The 19,886-nt window shown below is 53.5% G+C and overlaps 2 protein-coding genes across 2 annotated transcripts in view; one reads left to right on the top strand and one right to left on the bottom strand.

The window, feature by feature from the left end:
* PRCC (proline rich mitotic checkpoint control factor) overlaps window positions 1-3,221 on the top strand; it is a 35,581-nt gene extending 32,360 nt beyond the window's left edge. Inside the window, exon 7 of the mRNA XM_024574395.4 lies at window positions 2,778-3,221. Coding sequence (XP_024430163.1) covers window positions 2,778-2,864 — 87 coding nt within the window. The 3' untranslated portion in view covers window positions 2,865-3,221. The remainder of the gene's footprint in view (window positions 1-2,777) is intronic.
* A 5,266-nt stretch (window positions 3,222-8,487) lies between these two features.
* Window positions 8,488-18,270, bottom strand: SH2D2A (SH2 domain containing 2A). Its single transcript, XM_024572420.3, has 8 exons — window positions 18,140-18,270; window positions 17,388-17,548; window positions 16,411-16,595; window positions 15,561-15,650; window positions 15,104-15,272; window positions 11,994-12,143; window positions 11,516-11,812; window positions 8,488-9,561 (listed from the first exon to the last, which is right to left on the bottom strand). The coding sequence occupies exons 2-8, from the start codon at window positions 17,502-17,504 to the stop codon at window positions 9,394-9,396; spliced, it is 1,176 nt and encodes a 391-aa protein (XP_024428188.3). The 5' UTR covers window positions 17,505-17,548; window positions 18,140-18,270; the 3' UTR covers window positions 8,488-9,393.
* Window positions 18,271-19,886: the final 1,616 nt, after the last annotated feature.

Here is a 19,886-nt window from a genome sequence, read left to right as displayed (position 1 = left end):
GGCACATCAGTGGGTGGGGTTGACCCTCAGGTTGACCAGCTATGAGGATTGGCCACAAGCAGAGTCTACACACTGCTGTGTGGAAACTTACCCCACAAAGTGGGATTCAACCCAGTGGCCTCTGGTGCCTACCAAGACCACCCTTTGGGTTTGCTGCTTATGGAGCTATTGGGGGTGGTGCTCTGTTGTGTGAAGCTGGCTACCAGATGTGTTTGTTTCGTGGGGGCCTTTGGGAGGTGCTCTGGTGCAGGTCAAGGTCAGGTGCTGCCTGTGACTGGCACAGGGATACGTGGTAGGAGCTACAAAGGGATCTGTGGTTTTAGCTGCCCGTGCTGGGCTTGGAGGCATGTAGGAGAACCGCTCTGTGAACTCAGGCCAGCCTCCACCAGTACTGGGCCTGTGGTTACTCAGCAGGAGGCACCTGGTACCCCAAGGCCTGCCTCCATCTGCCAGCTGCTCATAAGGCTCAGCCACTGAAGAGGCTTGGGGTGCTACCTGACTTGCGTGAGGTGGAGTCTCAGGGAGTCACTAGGGTGGAGGGAATGGTGTTCACCAGGTTAATGTAGATTCAGATTTGGCAGCAGGGCCAAGCCTATGGTCACTCAGCAAAAGGCACAGGGCACACAGAGGCCAGCTGCCCCCTGCCCGGGGCTTGTGGACCTTCGAGAATTTTTAAGAAAAACTTCAGTGCAGGCTGCAGGCTGAGGCTGGCTACCTGCCGTCGAGAGCCTCTGGTGGTACTCAAGTTGGGTGGGGGTGGGATCTCAGGGAGTCAGGGTGGGGCGAATGGTGTTCACCAGGCTATTACAGATTCAGGTATGGCCCCGTGGGGGGATGGCTTAACACAGGAAAAATAGTGACTGCCTCTGGCTGTGTGGTAGGAGGGCTGAACACAGGGACAATGGCAGCTGTCCGTCCCTCCAGCCTTCGCCCTGAAGTCATACAACTCAGTTTTCCCGTGTGTGTCTGTCACTCTCCCTGTCCTCCCCAGCCACTGTTCCCTTTGCTAGAGCCCAGGGTGAGTGCCTATGAGTGAATGAATCTGTGTGTGGGACCTTTAAGAGGATGCCTGGGTTTCTCTCAGCTTCCCTCCCACCCAGATGGACAGAATTCTGCTGACATTCACGGCTATGTTGTGTGGGCTCTTCTTCCCGGCACTGGGGCTTCTGGCTGGGGAACGTGGTGTGGGGCAGGGACCCCTTGTTCCTCAAAAGGGTCGCTCTGTGGCTGAGATGTCCTTCTTGATTCTCAGCTGCCACAGTGCATGTGGGACCAGCCCATTTTGCCTCTCTGCCCCTCCTGTCAGTCTCAAGAGGGCTTCTTCTCTTGTTTTTGTTATAGGACTTCTGTCCAGCTAGTCTTTAGGTAGCTGTCCAAACTGATTGTTCTGTAATGTAGTTGTAATTTTGTGGTCATGGGAGGAGGTGAGCACAGTGCTTACCTACTCTGCCACGTTGACTGGAACACACCTATCACAGAGTTCTTTTAAATAGCAGCTTTAATAATTTAAAAAACTATTTAAAGAAAAAGTTGGTTCACTAACGAGGAGGTCGGTTTTGTATTCTCCACTTCGTGACAGGAAACATCAACACAGATAATTCAGAATCACAGTCAAAAAATGTCTTTGGGAATTAGAACGTATCTGTACTGATTTGATAGGACCTGGCAGCTTTCAAATACTCATTTAATCATTAAGTATGAACCCTTTGTTTGAGGCTTACTATATGAAATGCTGTCAAAGATACAGACGGGAATAAAAGCTTTCCTGGCCCTTTGGGGCGTGTCCATGCTGCTTGGTGATTTCAGTGGCAAATCAGACTTTTGTTGTCATAGTTCCACCCCCCTTTGCAGGAACTCATTTGTGGCCTTACCCTGTCTTGTTACTTGCAGGATATTATTTGAGGATAGGGTCTATTTTTAAACCCCAACTGTTAGCCGCCCCCTACCTTTATTCCATGGGAAGTGAGCAGGCATCTTCTAACTTTGTAGGGGTAAGATTGAGGTGTCCGTTTTCTATGACGGTGTTTGCACATTCCCAGAATGCAATTGCAGAGCCAGCAGGTGGAAGGGGGTAATCATGATTCTAGTACTGTCCAGTCTCTCTCACAGCTCCATTGTACTTTAAAGTGCTGTGAATTTTTAGGGTTCCGCATACACTGTATTCGGCACTACAGCAAAGCTGCGTCTGTAGGCTAAGATGTTGTCCTATTTAGCCCTGTCCAAGTCTTTGAGCCTGTCCTCTCCCATTGGCTGGTCAGGTATTCAAATTCTAGTTCTCATTTGTCTATTTTTCCCCACTTGAGGATTTCAGTTCTATTTATTGATTTATTTAAATTTAAAAAAAAAATTGATTTAACAGAGAGAAAAACATCCATTTCTTACTCCATTTATTGATGCATTCATTGCTTGTTTCTTGTATGTTCCCTGACCAGAGATTGAACCCACAGCTTGGCATATAGGACCAATGCTCTAACTAACTGAGCTACTTGGCCAGGGTGAGGATTTCAGTTTTAATTCTAGCAGATGAAGGACCAGGATTCTTGAGTTTTTATTGTTTTGAAACTGTTAGCTTCCCAAAGAGATGATTTTTCTTTGCTCTCTCAGGGTCTTCTCCTTATGCTTGAGTAAGAGAAAATTACGTCTTTTCAGGGATTTGCTATTTCCCCATAATTGTTATGATGGGAGAAATATTTTAAATGGGGAAGCTCATAGAGATGAGAACAATGTCTTGCAAAACTCCAGTTTGACTCTCCTCTGCCTCTTCTTTTTTGCCATAGGCTAAGGAGCGGGAGCTGGAGCTGAAGAACACCTGGTCGGAAAACAAGCTCAGCCGCCGGCAGACCCAAGCCAAGTATGGGTTCTAGGGCTCTGGACCTGATTGCAGATCCCAGGATCTCTTGCATCTCTACTGGTCCAGCCCCCAGCTTCATCTCTGGGACCCCAGCTGCTCCAAGCCCAGGATCTCTTTCCCTGAGGACCCAGCCCTCGCCTCTGCGAGAATGAACATATTTGATAGAGTTTTCTTACAAAAGTTAGAAAACTCAGCTCCTTTCTGTCTTGGAGCTAGCAAAGACTCAAGTGATGCCTCAGAAGGGGTACTGAGTTCTTGGATGGGAATTTGCTCCCTGTTGGGTGTGATGAAATGTTGAATCCCTCCCTCCACCTTTTTTTTTTTTTAAACCAGGGATGTGTGATGAAATAAAACGTTCAGTCTGACAGACGCTTCCTGCCCTGACCCCTTTCCTACTTTTTAGTCTGGTCTCCTTTTTCATTTGTTATCCTGTCCCTGGGTCTCAGTTTTTACCTTGTGCAAAGCACCCTCCAATCATTGTGAGCTGCCTCGATGACTCTTTTGCCTTTTTTCCTGTCCCCGCCATCTAAACTGGGTTCATGACCATTGAAGACCCCAGGAATTGTATGTCAGCTGTGTTTGGGGCGGGAGCTTGTGATCCCAAACGTGGGCAATATTGCTGATCTCAGGTGTCTTTGAAGATTGGGGGAAGTCAGGAGGTTCTTTCTGTGACGTGAAAGAGTTGTTAGACGTAAGATTCAGTCCAGCAGGAGGGAAAGTGGTGAAATGCCTGGTCCTGAAGATGATTCGAGTTTGTACTGGTAGTCGTTGGCCTGGACTGGTTTGGAACCTTTGCATAGAGCTGGGGGGGCTAGACAAATCCCCTGGGAGGCTTCTGGGCCCCTAGCTTTTTGCTAGGGAGGAAAGGGTGGTTCCAGTGGGTGGTTGGGGAAGGGAGGTGGCGGGCCTGCCTACTTGAGTTAGTGGTGTGGTGCTGTGATGCCCAGAAGCAATGAGATAGGAGGCGTGGTTCCTCCCTGTGAGGGAGGGTTCAAGGTTCAAGTAGGCAGGGAAGATGTGTGCACTGGTCACAAAACCCTGCAGATTTTCCTGAAATGTGTTGCTGAGGGTACTGGGACTCCTGTAGGGTTTAACTGTAGTGGCTTCCTAGAGGGAGGAAGTGTTGAAACTCCAGCAAGAAGAAAGGCCTTGGGTGCTGTCTGAGAAGCACCGGATAGACAGAGATGCTTGACTCCAGCTGCAGGTTCAGAAGAGGGAATAATATACAGAGGAGTTTGTTTGTTTTTTAATCCTCACCCGAGGATATGCTTATTGATATTAGAGAGAGGAAGGGGGAGAGAGAAATATCAATCGGTTTCCTCCTGTTTGCGCCCTGACTGGGGATCGAACCCACCACCTAGGTATGCACCCTGACTGGGGATCAACCTACAACTGTTTTGTATACAGGACAGTGCTCTAACTAACTGAGGCACCCCACCAGGGCTGGCAGAGTTAGTTTTTGACAGTCCTGGTGAAAGGAATGTTAAGGCCCGAGGGGCAGTTTTAAGTGTGTGGTGGGGGCTTGGGGCTGAGAAGAGGCAGAAGTGTGGCCTCTCACCATGCTCCTCTGTGCAGGGCTAGGGTAAGTTGAGTCTGTTTGTCATTAAGTGCAGAGGAGGGTTTCATCACTTACAGGAAAACCACCCACTTATCTGAAATCTGACCTACTTCGGGGTTGGAGCCAGACAGGGCTCTTGCATCCTCCCTCAGGGACATTCAGGCTGTAGTCAAAATCGGTGCATGGGCTCCCACAACTCCCACCATCCACGGAGGCACAGGGGCTGAGACGGCCCCTCTGGGTGTCTTAGGTGGTGAGGCAGGCTCAGCAGGGCCAGCCAGTCTGTGATCCTGAGGAGTCAAACGCTCTTTCCTGTGTGTGTCGTGCTACAGGGGCAGCCCTGCTCTCCCAAGGAGGTACATTCTTGGGACCCAGCTGTTCAACTTTCTCTTTGCAGGGGCTGCATCATGATGTAGCAGGAAGTGTTCTGTGCTGGGGGGCAGGACATGGTAGGTAGGGAGAGTCCAGTGTTTTCTGGGAATGGACATTTAGGCCAGATATCTTTAAGGTTCCTCTTGCCTTCCACCTCCTTTGATTCTGTGCAAGTAATTTTAAACCACTGTTTTATTTTAATTGAACCTACTGGGGTGACATTGATGAATAAAATTATATAGGTTTCAGGTGTACAGTTCTATAATACATCATCTTTATATTGGATGTGTGTTCACCACCCCTAGTTGAGTTTCATTCCATCACTATCCCCCCTTTACGCTCTTGTACCTCCCCCACCCCCTTCCCTCTGGCAGTCACTGTACTGTTTGTTCTGTGTCCATGAGTCTTCTTTTTTTTCTTTGCCTAACCCCTTCACCCCTCATGCAGCTCCCACCCACACACACTTTAAGCTACTTTTTTCAAAAAGCCACCTTTTAGTTTTACCTTCATTTAGGGGGGCGGTGGAATCTCTTGGTCACCAAGAGAAATATTTATAGGTTAGAAAATTGGCAGACTTCATCTGGGAGGTAGCCTCAAGTTTTGGTGAATAGATAGGAAAGAGACAGGGATGAGGAAGAGTAAGAAATGGCACTTGGGCCCTTGCTGGTGTGGCTCAATGGATTGAGCAGTGGCCTGCAAACCGAAGGGTAGCTGGTTCAATTCCCAGTCAGGGCACATGCTTGGGTTGTGGGCCAGGTCTCCAGTAGGGGGCACACAAGAGGCAACCACACATTGGTGTTTCTTCTCTCTTTTTCCCTCCCTCCCCCTCTGTCTAAAAATAAATAAAAATTTTAAAAATAAAAGAGAAATGTCACTTGGCTAAAATTGGCAGGCAGCAACAGCCATGGGGCAGAGGGAAGAAGGGCTGAAGGCCTTGGTCGGAAATGGATCTATATGGCCTGGTGGATTTTGGAGGGACTGGGGCACAGCCCCAGTGCAGCCTTGCACTGATGAGAACTGCGGAGCCTGGGAAGCTCAGGTATAGAGGAATCCAGCTTAGAAGCTGCACAGAGACAGCAAACCTGTCCCGAGGGTTTTTCAGCTCCAATCCCACAGCTGCCAGCCCTGGGGTGGGGCTTGGCCAGGTCTTCACCCCAGCTGGGTGCTGAGCTTGCTGTCCAAGGAGCTGCAGTCCCTTAAGGGGGCGTTTGAAATTCTGTGGGGGCCTTGGGAAGCTCTGTGCTACCTGCTTCTACCCTGTTTTACCCTCTCCCCCAGCTTTCTTTCAGATAGGTTCAGGTGTGCTCAGGCCAGTAGAGGTAGTTGAAAGTGGGGCCCCAGTGGTGAGTGGGTTCATGGGCAGGGATGTGCTGTGGAATTGAGATGGCTGAGGTTATGGAATTTATTGCTTTTCTACCCCCTGCCCCTGAGTTACAGGCCACCTTACTGAGCTTGTCCGCTGCATCTGCTGAAGGAGCAGATAGGATGAAAGGGGCAGCTCAGCGGAGGCAGGATCAGGAAAAGAAAAAAAGTTACCAGGGTCAGCCACGGTGCTGAAGGGGCTGGAATCGAAAGGAATGTGTGGACCCTGCACCGACTGTGTGAACTGCAGGCTCTGAAGGGGACCTGGGCCTGGGGGGTGGGAGACTCCTCTCAGATCTCAGGGCTGAGCCATAGAGTCCCCTGCCCGCGGGAGGCAGGGGTAGGGATGGGATGCCCAGGGGAAGACTGGGTTAGCTGGGAAATGCCCCACCCTCAGCACCGTGGCTCCAGCTACTTTTCTGTGAAAGTTACCTTCATTCTGAGGTCTCACCGTAGCCCCAGGGCTTAGCTTGGGAGTGAAGTTAGCAGGATGGTGCTAGGGGACCCCTGTTTGGTGAGGGGAAGGGAGCCTCCACCACCTTGTTCAGGGCTGGGTCTGCAGCTGGAGTCCTCGGGAGGATGAGGATCTTACTCTTGCTTAGCAGAGGGGCCCTGTGTATAAGGGGGAACCCTGGATTGGGATGGCAAGATCTGGGTCTGACTGCTGGCAACTCACTGTCACCTCCGCTCTCTAGACCTCAGTTTCCTATTTAGTTGAACCAAATAGTCACAAAGGGTCTGAAGTCCCTTTAAGCCCCAGCAGCCCTGCTCTGCCATGCCCTTCATTGGATCATCTCATCTGATCTGTACAGGAGTCCTGTGTGCAAATAAGGTGGCATTACACCTCCACTTCAAAGGAATGTGGGGAACAGTGATGCGGAGAAAAGGTTTTCCTGCCAAAGGTTACCTAGCTAGTTCGCACAGTGCTACAGCAGGGACCCAGGGCTCGTGATGCCATCATCTGGGTTCTCCCTGACCCCTTCAGTGAGTCCACCCCGAGCTGTGAAGCCGGAGAGAGAGAGTCACTGCGTCCCACTCGGCCCTCCTCTAGCAGGCTTCCCTCCAGAAACACCAAGTGGATCACGATGCAGTTAGTTCTGCCTCCTCCCTGCACCTGTCCATCCTGTTTTCTGACTTTCTGATTTCCAGCTCTTGCCGTAGAGTATGAACTCCTTTTTCTGCCCCCTCCCCTTGCCACAAGGAATCAGCCACTGGGTGACATCCTGAGTCTAATCTGAGACCTTTCTTGCACTTTCAGCCTCTGATTTCGGCACACCATCTGCTCCCTGCCCTCCCCATCTCTTCTCTTGCTGGGAGGGAGTTTAGACAGCAGGAAGTGGAACCCCAGCTCTGTTGACTCAGCAACCGAATTTCTCCTTAAGCTGATTAGCACTGGAGTGGAAAGGAGGGGAATTCGCCTGTCACTGGAGCTGGCACCTGCACCAGGCTGGGGGTGGTGTGGTTCGCAGCAGCTAGGCTTAGGGGACATGGCTTCAGGAAAGGGTCTGGGGGACTTCTATGCCTCTAGCAGAAAAGGGACCCTGATAAGCACTGATTACCTTAAATGGGCTGCAGAGATGGGGCCACTGGAGTACCTGGGCCTGAGTGGCCTTAGGGCAAAGTGTAGGGGGTGGGGACAGTCTCTGTCCTGAGCCTTGAGGGTAATCCAGGGGCAGACACAATACTGCCTTGAAAAGCCCCCAATCTGAGACAAAAATAGGACCCAGGGCAGATTGTTCCAGGTGGTTAAAGCCCCGAGTCTGGAGCTCTGCAGTGGGGCAGGAGGCTGCCCTGAAGTGGGTCTGGGCAGAGAGGGGAAGGATATCTCACAAGAGGGACAGGGAAGAGAACTGGAGTCCTGACTAAGGCAAAAGCCTATGGCCTTGACCTTGCTGGGAAAGCACAGAGGAGTTTTGGAGCCACTGTGGGGGCTCCTCAACCTGTAAGGGCTCACGCACACAGGCTAACGGTGCACTCTCCCCTTCTCAGGCCTGTGCTTGGCAGGGGGGTGGGGAAGGAGGTGCAGGGGCTACCCTCAACAACTTCCCTCCCTGCTCGTCTTCCTTTCCTGGCATCCACAGGAGATACAGTCACCCCTCTCTCTCTCTGGCTGCCTGCCCAGCCCAACCCAGTTAGGGAAGGAACACTTTGCAGAGAGAGGTCTGTGTCCCTTGTCTCAGTGTCTCCTGGCCCCCAGCCCACAGATTTGTGATCCTTGCCCAGGTGTCTCTTGACCCCCAGGCCCCTCTCCCTTCCACTGCAGTAACAGCTCAAACACCTGCCCTTCCATAATGTGAGAGGCAGACATAGAAGGAGCCTGGAGTACTTGGATCCCTGTAGGGGGAAGTGGTTGGCGATGATTTATTAGCCAGACAAGAATCAACAAACAAGTTCTAACATCTGTTCTCGACAAACCAACCCTCAGACAACAGCAGCATTGGACCAGGGCCCAGACCCAAAGGCTCAGAGGGCCAAGGAAATCAGATTCCACGAGGAGAGGCCAGGGCAGCGGGAGGCAGCAGGGCCCTGCTAGCCCACGTCTTTAGAGGAGCACCAATCACTGAGGAGTCTGGGAGGGAACCGGTGGGTGTGTCCCTAATAGGAAGTGGATTCCACAATTGCTCCTCCAACCTCTGCGCTTTTTTGTGGGATCCCAGACCTGTCAGGGTAACAGGGCTATACTGGGATCTGAGGAAGGGATCCAGCACCCAGGACCCAATGCGGTAGAACTCTGGAGAGCAGAGAGATTTCCTATTTTAGGAAGTTTCTGATAGTTCCTGTGAAGACTTAGTGGATGTGGGGTCAGGAACAGAGCTTAAACCAGGGAACCAGGAGGCCTGTGTTCCAGTCCTTGACCTTGGCAAGTCACTATCCCACTCTGGCTTCGTTTACTTATCTGCGCAGTGAGAAAGCTGGACTTGATCAGGAAGGGCAAAAATAGATGCTGTTCCTCTTCCTTCCCTCACCCATAGCAGACATCACTAATCAATCACAGTGCTCTTTTCTGCTGAGTTCAGATATGACCTTAACAACTTTTCCAATGCAGTGACCCGGGCAGCAAAGACCAATGGATTGGCGCTGGCATGCAAGGTGACACCTTTTTGCCATCTTTGTAATAGGTGATGCTGAGGTCCTTTCCAGCTTTGATCACCTACAGTTTGTTCCATCCACATTTCCTGAGAAGGGCACCCAGGTGTGTGTGAAGTCTCTGGACCAGATGTTCCAGGTTATCCTTGCTCAGAATCACTGGCTACTGAGGAGGCCCCAGGGAAAGCCACGCCTGTCCTCTGTCCTGAAGGACCTGTCTAGAAAGGGTATGAGGGAGGCTGTGTCCCCGGAGAGGCAGGGGCTGGCGGCGCACGGGAGAGCCTTGTTCGGTTGCAGAATTTTCAGAATGTAGTTGCCGGCCACCTGGATTCTGTAGAGAAGAGGACAATCTTAGGTCACATTCTCTACCTTCTGCCTCTTAGGCCTACCTGCAGCCTCAAGGACCAAGACATCCGGTCTTAACAGATGTTGGCCTGCACAAAGGAGGGCTAAATCCCGCTCATTCATTCAACCAACATTTCCTGAGCACCTGCTCCGTGTCAGGCACTGTGCTGGGTGCTCTGGAAACAGAGAAGAATAGGCCCTAGCCCCAGCCTTCACAGAACTCACTCTGCTGGGCAAAGGGAAGCCATGTCCCGGCTGCTCAGTGGTGTGGCTGCTGTGTATAAAGCACAGTGGATGGCTCTATGGTCAGGTCAGGGAAGTCTTTCCGGAGGAGAAGAGGTGCAAGCTAGCTCATAGGGTGACTAGAAGTTTCCCAAGCAGCAGGAGATTGTACTTGCAGGAAGTTGGTATAGGCAGAGGGACTGGCACGGGCAAACCCCAGGAGGCTTGAAACCACTTGGTGTATTTGGAGAAGCATGAATAGTTCTGGGAGGAGAGGTGATAAGACTGAGGAGGTGGCACCCTCCCCATGCACTTCCCTCTGAGTGTGGAGGGCCTCATGGGCCAGGCAGCTGTTTTAGAAAGACCATTCTGGCACCCTTGGGGCAGAGTGGATCAGAAGTGGCAAGACTGGTGGTTAGAGAAGAGTTAAGAAGTTCTTGGAAAAGTTCTGATAAGAGATGATCAGAAGGGGCTTGAAACCGGGGAAAGGAAAAATAAATCTGGGAAGAGGCCCAGAAGAAATCAGCGACTTACAGAGGAATGGGGGTGAAGAGAGGGAGATGTGGAAGGAGCCCTAGGATTCTGGCTTGGATGGTTGGATATCCGGGCAGGAAACATGGGAGGGGCAATCTGGGGAGCGAGGGTGAGGGCAGTGTTGGCTGTGTTGAATGTGAGAGACGTGGGACACTGGGGAGTCGAGCAGAAGCCTGGAGAGAAGTTGGGTGCAGAAATGGACTGGTGACATCAGCTCTAGGATGGCAGCAGGTGGCAAGGGTGTGGGTGAGTATAACCAGATACAAGGGTGAAGGGGAGTCTGGGGTACCAGCAGGGGGAGAGGTGGGAAGGGCCTGAGGGGGCTGGAGGCAAAGGGACAGGGTGGGAGCAGCCCGCTGGGCCTGACACATCCCATGAGATCTGACTTGAACTGGTCGGTGAGAAGACTGGGGAGGCGGAGGGCTGGAGAAGGGAGAGGGGCCCTGGCTGGTGAAGCGCAGTGGAGGGCACCAGCCTTCAAACGGAAAGGTCTCTGGCTCGATTTCCTGTCAGGGCACATGCCTGGGTTACATGCCAGGTCCGCAGCTGGGGGCATGCAAGAGGAAGTCAGGAAGCTGATAGATGTTTCTCTACCTCCCTTTCCCTCTCTCTAAAAATAAATAAATAAATAAATAAATAAATGCTGTAAAAAAAAAAGGAGAGGGGGTGAGCATTGGGGGTGGGGTGGGACAGTGCAGGTGCCCATCTGAGATGACACAAGGGACTCTGAGCCTCTTCTTCACACGGGGCAGGGCGATGAAGGCTGAAGGGAGGGAGTGGGAGCTGGGGGCCCAATCCAGACTGGGGAGGAGAGGGTGGGTGAGGCTGAGATTCACGACACAGGGTGGGGCAGGTCTCAGGTGGATTTAAAGAAGACCAGCTGGGTGAGACGGACACCAACCAAAACACAGGCTCTGGTGGGGGAAGGGGAAGGGGCACTTGCCTGGGCCCTCTCTTTTCTCTGTGAGTTAGGAAGGGATGAACTGCTGGGGGGGCGGGGGGGGGGGGGAGAGGGCTGGGACTTGACAAAGGGCCCCAGTGATTCCAGGGAGAAGAGAGGGAGCAATCTCTGGGCCTCAGACCTCTGACCTTCACCCTGACCAAGGTATCCAATCTGAATCTTTCTCAAACTAGCTTTCAGAAAGTCCTTCTTGGGATCTAGCTTTCCCTGTACTCCCATTTACCTGGCTTCCTGGGACAGGCCTGGACCAGCACTTCCAGAGGACCGGGTGCTGGAGGATGCACGGTGGGTCCTCACTCCCTGAGGGCACTGCCACTTCCACCTCGGCATAAATGTTGCTGGGGGCTTCCCCAGGGCTGCCCCTGCCCATGGCGTAGAAGGCTATGGGTTCATCGGGCTCATGGTAGATGGGGTTGGAGGGCTTGGGGGGCAGGGCCGGGCGGGGTCTTGGAGTCGAGCTTGTGTAGACTTCTGGGGGTAGCTGAGGTTTGGCGGGGACAGGAGGCTTGGGCCTAGGCGGCTAGGAGAGAAGGCGGCAGTTGGGGAGGAGAGTGGGTCAGAGCAACCCAGGTAGGAGCCTGTGCCCTCTGCAGACCCCGCCCCTCCCAGGCCCCACTCCTTGCAGGCTGCTGCCTGCTTTTTGTCTCCCCTCCCTCGCCTCCCTCCGGCCTGGCCTGCTCCAGGATCCTCCAGCCCAATACCTCCTTTGTCTCGCCGTTCCCCTCTTTCTGTGTGGGGACTCTGGGATTCTCCTTTTTGAGAACTGGGCTGTACTGGGGGTGTAGGTCCTGGCTTTTGCTTCCAGAGTCTGATTCTTCAGTCCTTAGGGAAAGTCCTGCAGGCTCAGGAGTCTGCAGCAAAAAAAGAAGGCTTGAGAGACTTGGTTGAGGGCGGATGGCTGGTGGGTAGGGATGGGCAGGCGATCTAGGAGGACAAAGTAAACCGGCCCAGGTGGAAGACGGGGGGCGAGGGGGGGGCATAGGAATCTGGCCAGTGCTGGGTTCCCTGCCTGAAGAAGAGGGTGTAGAGATGGCAGGGCGACGGAGGGCAGGGAGGGGTATAGCTCTGGTCACAGGCATTATCTAGTGTTAAACTTGATTTCATCTGGCACACAGGGCCAGACAGGCCTCCCTTGTGCCTGTGGTTGTAAAAATGCAACAAGGCTTGAGAAGTTTTTAGCCTAAAATTTTTGGCGTGCTGTCTACTGAGCCTCCAAGTCTACTGAGCCTATGTTTATTTCTGCAGGTCCCAGAGGAGTACTCTATGGAGATATAAGCCAGATATTTTAGGGCAGAGAGACTGCCTCAGGGGAGATGAGTCTTACTGGGGGACAGTTCTCTCCCATAACAGGTGTGCTTTTAGTTCGGCACTTAGCCCTGGGGTCGGGACTGCTCCCACACGCCCGCTTCTGCTGGTGTGCTCTGGCCGTGGGGCTTGTCTTGTGCTCCTGCCGTCTGTCCACCAAGTGCATGTCTCCACCCAGAGGTGTACAAGCACTGCAGGCTTCATGGATCCAAATCAGAATTCTTATTCCCTGCCCCGACCCCTCCTCTCTCACATTCCCTTTATGAATAAAAAGTATCACCTCCACCCTGCTGCCACACAGCACCTTAGGAGCCAACCTTGACCCCTCCGTACCCACATCTGGTGAACACCGCCCTGCTCCTTTCACTGCCTCAGTGTTTTTACATCTGCACGCTTCTCTCCATGCCCACAGCCACCACCCCACTCCAGGCCTCTTAAATCTTGCCCTTGCATTATCTTGCCCTGGCAAACCATTCTCCAACTCTGTGGGTGGTGAGCCTGCAGAAACTCTCCTAGCAACACTTTGGAGGCGGCCCGCTGCTCCCAGATAAAGTCTAAACTGCAGAGAGCTTGAGTGTCGGACCCTCTGAGACCCAGTCACAGAGCTTGGTCTGCAGCAGGTCCGCCTTCAGCTCTGTCAGTTCCAGCTGGCTCCCCTCACCTCCAGGCTGTCCCACACCATTCTTGCCACTCCAGAATCTTCAGGTCTCCTCCTGTTCCTCAAGAACTTCCACAAAAGGGTCACCCATAGACAGTTACTGCTTCTTTGAACTGATTCCAATCAAGCTCCAAGAAACCATTCTTGCCCAGGTCACCAATGACTTCTTGGCTAAGTCCAGTGGTCATTTCTGGACCTCTAGGCACCTGCTCTTCCCTGACTTGCTTTTTTTGCTTGGCTTCGAGGCCATCGCCCTCTCCTGGTTTTCTCCTCTCTCTGGCTGCTCCTTTTCAATTTTCTTTGTAGGTTCTCCCTCACATCTGCAAACTTTAAGTGCTGAAGACTTGGCAGTCCTTTCTTTTCTATCTACACTCACTCTCACCCCTCCTGAAGGCTTTAGAGTCAATCCAGCTACATGCTGATGACCCAAATATTTATCTCTAGTCCAGACCCGTGTCCCAAACTCCAGGCTCAGGTATTCCAACTGCCTACCTGACATCTCCACGTGGATAGCGAATGGATATCTCAAACTGTACATATCAAAACTGACCTCCTGTTCTCCACCAGCCCTAGGCTTGCTCCTCCTGCAGTTTCCTCCCCTCAGTCAGTGAGAGCTCATCTTTTTACACTCTTATCCAGTCCTACAAAAAACCCTTTCAACCCACCTTCAAAATAGACCCAGCATCCCACCTCCTCAGCCCTCTGCCTCTGCCATCCTGGTCCAGCCTGCATTCATCTCGCCTGACGCATCGCAGTAGCCTCCATCTGGCCACCCTCGCCTCTCCCGCACTTGCCAGGCCGTGTCACCCTCACTTCTAACTGTCTGGCACCATAACATCTCACCATAACATCTCACTCAGCATAAAATCCCAAATCCTTACTAGAGTCTGCAGGGCCTCCTCCCTCCACCCGTCCGATCTCATTTCCTACCTTTCCACCCTGCTAGCTTCCTCAAACACACCAAACATCTCTCTACCTCAGGGCCTTTGCTCTTGCTGTTCCTTCTGCCGAGAGGGTTTTTCCTCTGGTTGTCTGCACGGCTCCCTCCCTTACTTCAGGGCTCGGTTCAAATGTCCCCTTACCAGAGCAGCCTTCCCTGATGTCTCTATGGAAGATAGCCCCAAACTGTCACTCCCTGTTACTGCTTGTTTTTAGTTCTTAGCACTTACTTACCATTACTGAATATGTTATTACATATTATCCATTAGTAATCTGTATTGCGTATTCGTTTGTCTCCTCTCACTTAGAATGTAAGCTCCATGAAGTCCGGGATATTTTGGTCAGTTTTGTTTACTGCTATTTTTCCAGTGCCCAGACCAATCCCTGCAGAGTGGTCCCTCAGAACTGCCTGAAGGCCCTCAGAGAGGCACCCCCTGACACAGCTCCCCTACTCTGTACCTCCTCCCATCACACCCTCACACTTGGTTCTCAGTATTTCTCTCTCTCTCTGCTGCTGGTAAGTAAGCTTTGGGGGTTTGGGACCCGTCTGTCTTTCCATGGCTCTGTTTCCAGAACCTGCCAGCATCTGGTACATTCTGGGTACTCAGTAAATATCTCTTAATTAAAAACAAATGTACACACAAACAAAAACAAGCGACCCATGTGCCTTCTCTTTGTGGCTGGATTGGTCTTTCAAGGACCCCTCCCACAGCATGATCTTTCTCAAAGGGCTTCCCGCGGAGGGATGTGGGCAAGGGAGGCACGGCTGGCAGTCTTGTCGGGGTGAGAAAGTGCCTGCCGCCGCGGTCCTCTGGCCTGGGCTCTGGGTGAGGAGGGGGGCTGGCCTGGGCCCCCCGGTGAGGGTCAGAGTCAGGGTCAGGGCCAAGGTGTTGGGGGGGGGTGGCGTACCTCGCGGGGAAGGGGCTGGCTGAGCGTCTCCCCGTAGGGACTGAGCGGGGACGCCGTGTAGTACCGCAGCAGGTCCTGCAGCCGCGCGTGGGCACTGTCCTCGCCCAGCACCACGTGGCGTCCGTCCCCGAGCTGGGCCAGCAGGAAATGGCGGCAGCAAGCCCGGCTCCTGGAGGGCGCCAGTCGGGATCAGACCCGCTCCCCCACAGGCCCAACTCTCCGGGCCAGGGTCACCAGCACGAGGCGTGGTCCCTACCCACCTCCAGCCCCGGCCCCAGGAGGTCCCACTCTCAGATGTGGGGGTGGGGAGGAGGAAGGGGAGCGGCTGAACGAACAGCTTGGCTCCTGCGAGCAGTCAAGACCTCTGCCCACAACCAACTTCTGTACCCAGTTCCGCCCCTCGGATTAGCCCGAAGTCCCGCTTCCTGGTCACCCGGTGCGGGGTACCGCCCCTCACCTGTAAGTCAGCACGAAGGTCACAGCGCTCTCGCTGAACCGCACCAAGTAGCATCCCTGCGGCTTGGTCTCCAGCCGCCTTTCGGCCTCCCTTTGGGTGATGGAGAAGAGACAGAATGCTGCTCTGACTCTTCCAGCCTTGCCCCGTGTTGCCCGGGCTCCCGTGGGGACCCCCAGACCCAACTAAGCGGACTGAAGTGGCTGGAGAAGGGTGGAGATGGGCCAGAGGCTGTGGGCGCTACTCTTCCACTGTAGCGCCTGGTCGTGGATGGAACCCAGGGGTCTCACCCAGGACGACTTCCAGCCCTGCATTCTCCTCCCGGCCCCAGCCTGGAAGGGCAGCTGGTGGTGTGTTGGGGCGGGTGGGCAGGGTTGAAGGGGAGCTGGGGTGATGGCGGTTCTGTTGTTGGTGCGGTGGCTGCAACAACAGGGATCTAATAGACTTCTAGATGACAGAAGTCAAGCTGAAGGGAGATGGTGAACAGAGATACAGAAGTGAAGCTGAGAAATGGAGGAGGAGGGAGGAACTGCAAGGGAGGGATGAAAGAGGAGGGCTGGGTGAGCCAGAGGTAAAGAAGGGGTGAGAGAGCCTGAGACACATGGAAACCATGAGGATTAGAGACCTTAGATACAGGAGGATAACTGAGCCTACAGAGGGGAAACTGAGGCACAGGGTGGGTCAGGCTGGAGCCTCTCCAATGATCTCCTCCAGGAGAGATGCCTTAGTGAATGGCCTGGGAACCTCCAGGAGGCACAGCCTGGATGGGAGCCCCAATTAACTCCTGACTGGCTGAGGGACCCAGGACTTGTTCCTGCCCCTTTCTGGGCCTCTTTCCTCCTCTGCAACTCACCTCCGAGTGATGAAGCCATGGAACCAAGGAGGGGCTGCCCCATGCTGCAGGAGCCCCTGGGCCTGGGTCTTCTGGAACCAAGCCCGGGTCTCGGCCTTCAGGGACTGGCCTCCTTCCCTAGGCACCTCCTCAGCCCTTCCAGTGTCTTCTGGGCTGGGGGCAGCCCCCAGGGCCTGGGAAGATGCCTGGTTAGGGGAGGAATTCAAGGAGGGAAAGCAGCCATGATTAGTGGGACTTCTGATGCCAAGCCAGTGGCCACCTTCTCCTCCTCATCTCCAGACCCTCCTGGGCTGGAGGAGGAAGCTCCCAGCCCCCCATTGCAGTTGCCTATTTTAAGTATCATTGCCCAGAAAGTCCCTCCCAAGGTCTGACTTAAATCCCTTCTTCGGTTCCAGCTGTTTTGGTTTCTAGGGAATTTTTCTACTTGTCACTGGATCCTGGGGGGCCTTTATACCAGTAGCAGTAAGCTGTCAGATTGTGCTCAAATGGGGTGAGGCCTTCCAGATGGACCGGAAGTCATACCCTGGCCTGGAAGATGAAGGGAGATGAAGCAGGAGGTCACCCCAGAGTCTGGAATAAGGGAGAGCCCACCCTACAGTGGCAGATTGAACTGGTTGGCAGGGAGGATTCCCAAACAACTGGGTGAGCTAGAAGGACTGCGATGGGGGTGTGCTAGGCAAATGAAGGTCATGGACAAAGATGCAGATGCCCGTTTCTGAGACTTGATACACTGTACCTTGGCCACCTGGGGACTCAACCTGAGCTTCCCAGGGACAGAGGAGCAATGAGTGGGCAGGGCAGTTCAGCACATGAAGAAGGGACCTCCCATCTTCTTTTCCTCCCTCTGTGAGCTATCCCTGTAGACAGTCCCAGGTCACTCCTGCTTTCTCCCCATTGGCATTTGTTCATCTGTAAGTCCTCACCCATGGGAGGCTTGAGAGCAGATGAAGGGGCTGCAGACCCAGGTTCCCACTCACCCCAGTGTGGACATCCGGGGTTCTAGGGATGAACTGGGCCTCCTCAGCCGTCAGGGCCTGGAGTCTGGGCACCGGAAGCAAGCCCAGGCCCTGGCAGCTTTTGTAGGTCAACTCCATGGGCTGGAAGGTGCTGAAGGCTTGGGTAGGGTTTTCGTGGCTCCCTGTTAGCACAAAGAAAACAGGTAGGACTTCTCAGCGAGGGACTGCCTCTCTCTGCTGCTCACCCCTTCCCCAGGCTTAGAGGTGCCCTGCATGCTTTTGACCAGGAACCTGGAGGACAGGGACAGTTATGTCAGCAGGAGAAGTACAGGTAGGACAATGGCAGGGGTGGATTTCTCAGAGAAAAGTATGGAGCCAAGGAGGGACAGAGGGGCTGAGGCAGCTGAGTGGCTTGTTGGGGAAACTGGGCACCAGAAAAGGGAGCTGGATGTCATCTGGCCTTCTAGTGTCCTGGAACCCAGTCCCACAATTGGAGAGGAGAGCCAGATCTCTTCAGTGCAGGTCCCTCTTCTGGCCCAGGGTCCTCTGGCTTCCCCCATCCCTCCTGCTTTCTCTGCCCTCCCCCCTAAAGAGCACACAGCAGACCCCTTGTTCTAGGGCTGAGCAGACCTGCAGTCCCAGAGGAGAAGGGGTTGTGGGCACCCTGCAGTCAGCCTTGCCAGCTCTGGCTTGGGGTGGGGCTCTGGCCCAGGAGAGAGCAGGCTGTGGGGGTCTTTTCCCCTCCCACCCACATTCTTCCACATCACACTTACCTTGGGGGCCTATCTTGGCCAGGGAGAACTCCGTGGGGGCAGCCTGAGAGGAAGCCCGGGGAGCAGGGTATGTGTTTGCGCTCTCAAAAGGTGTGCACACTCAGCAACTCTCCTCTCACCTCAGACCCTGGAGCAGGAAATGTGGCTTTACCGACAGCTCTAGCCCTAGCAGGGGACTCGCGTCATGGAAAGCCTAAGACAATTGTCCCTCCCCCGGAAGCCAGGCAGCTGAAGGTGGTTGTGGTGCATATTTGTGTCACACTGTGTCTGGGTGTTCGGAAGTCCTTACTGTTGTCTGACCTGGGTCCTCCCGAGTCTTTCTTTACTCCCTCACTACAGACTGGGACTTCTCTTCCTCTGTCTCTCAGCTTCTGCTCTGAGCAGTGGCAGTGGGGATGTCAACCTCAGAAGGATAAACCCTAGAAGGTGCTCAGGATTTGGACCCTCTGCTCAGAAATTTGTACTCAGGATAATGCTCTTAGGACACCTGGGGAGGGAGCGGGCAGGGCTGCAATGGGATGGATGTGGGTCCGACTTTTGGAAGGACATTCTGAGGTCATATGCAATCTGTGAGACAAAGGATAAAGAGAAGGGGGCCTGGCTGCCTCCTCCAGCGGATAGCAGAGCTGGGTTAGGACAAACCAGGCAATCCTGGAGGAAGGGAGGGAGAATTTCCTCCAACCAGGCAGACTGTTGTTAGTAGTAACACTATTATTAGAAGTTGTTAGTAACTTCAACGCTGACGTCTTAAACTCGGGTGGGCTTCTGTCTCTGCTATTTCTTTCTCACTTGATTCCTCACAAATGAGAAGGGGACCAGGAACATTATCCCCATTTTCCAGAAGGGAAAACTAAAGCTCAGAGAAGTGCCTTGGCCGCGGTCTTTCAGTGGCTCCGAAGTTGGTGGCAGAGTTGGGAACTAAAATCCAGATCGTTTACTAATTTCACTGTGATTTAGGTCAATGGTCCATGACTATGTGCCGGGCACTGTTCTTGATGTGCAGAACCCAGAGAGAAAAAGGATTGTGTCTCAAAACGGCCGATGGGGAGGACGGACTTGCCAATAGATACTTATTGTGGCAAATTAATGGTGTGGATGATGCTACTGGAGTCTAACTCAGAGGCCCCCACTCTAGCCTGGTGTGTGTGGCTGTGTGCATAGGAGTGGGGATGTCAAAGAGGAGACTGAGCTGAGTTGTGGAGGATACGTAGGGTTGAGGAAGATGGGGAAGGGTGTTTCTAGAAGAGGGACAAGCATGTGCAAATGCACAGAAGATGGAAGTGGTACGTGGGGTAGCCGAGGGGAAGATGTGACTAGAGGGGAAGCTGGCGCCGAGGCTGCCAGCAGTAGTTTATGTGGCTGCAGGGCACCAGGCCGTATTACATGCTGCCTTGCTCCGGGGAAGGAGTTTGGGCTCCCGACTCAGCCTGGAGAGCCACTTCCCTGCCTGCTCTGGGCAGGGGAGCACTTTTTGAAGCGGTTACTGCTGGCCCAGCCATACCCGAGGCCTCATTCACCTCCTCCTGAGCTGCCTGCTCCCTCTTCCCTTCTATAAAAACTGTTGCCTTACACTTGGTCCCAGCCCCCAGGTGATGGAAAGGGGACTGAGAGGTGCCTCCTGGAGGAGAGAGCTCTGACTCCATAAAGGGTTGTTCCCGAGACAGTGCCTGAGCCTTCAATAGGCCATTTTATCGTTCTACAGAGCTGATTAATTTGGGGTGACAGGGTAAGACCAGTAGATCCTGTA

The sequence above is a fragment of the Desmodus rotundus genome, chromosome 12 (genome assembly GCF_022682495.2).
Source record: "Desmodus rotundus isolate HL8 chromosome 12, HLdesRot8A.1, whole genome shotgun sequence".
Classification (NCBI taxonomy): Eukaryota; Metazoa; Chordata; class Mammalia; order Chiroptera; family Phyllostomidae; genus Desmodus; species Desmodus rotundus.
Note: the sequence above shows the minus strand (reverse complement) of the source record. Positions and strands in the feature narration are given on the sequence as shown.

Excerpts from the sequence above, each read along its gene's own strand:
- SH2D2A (XM_024572420.3), bottom strand. The coding sequence starts at position 17,504 with ATGGAGTTGACCTACAAAAGCTGCCAGGGCCTGGGCTTGCTTCCGGTG. Across the intron at positions 15,651-16,410 it reads CATGGCTTCATCACTCGGAG|GGAGGCCGAAAGGCGGCTGG; the intron begins GTGAGTTGCAGA and ends CATCACCCAAAG. Across the intron at positions 12,144-15,103 it reads GCCAGCCCCTTCCCCGCGAG|ACTCCTGAGCCTGCAGGACT; the intron begins GTACGCCACCCC and ends TTTTTGCTGCAG.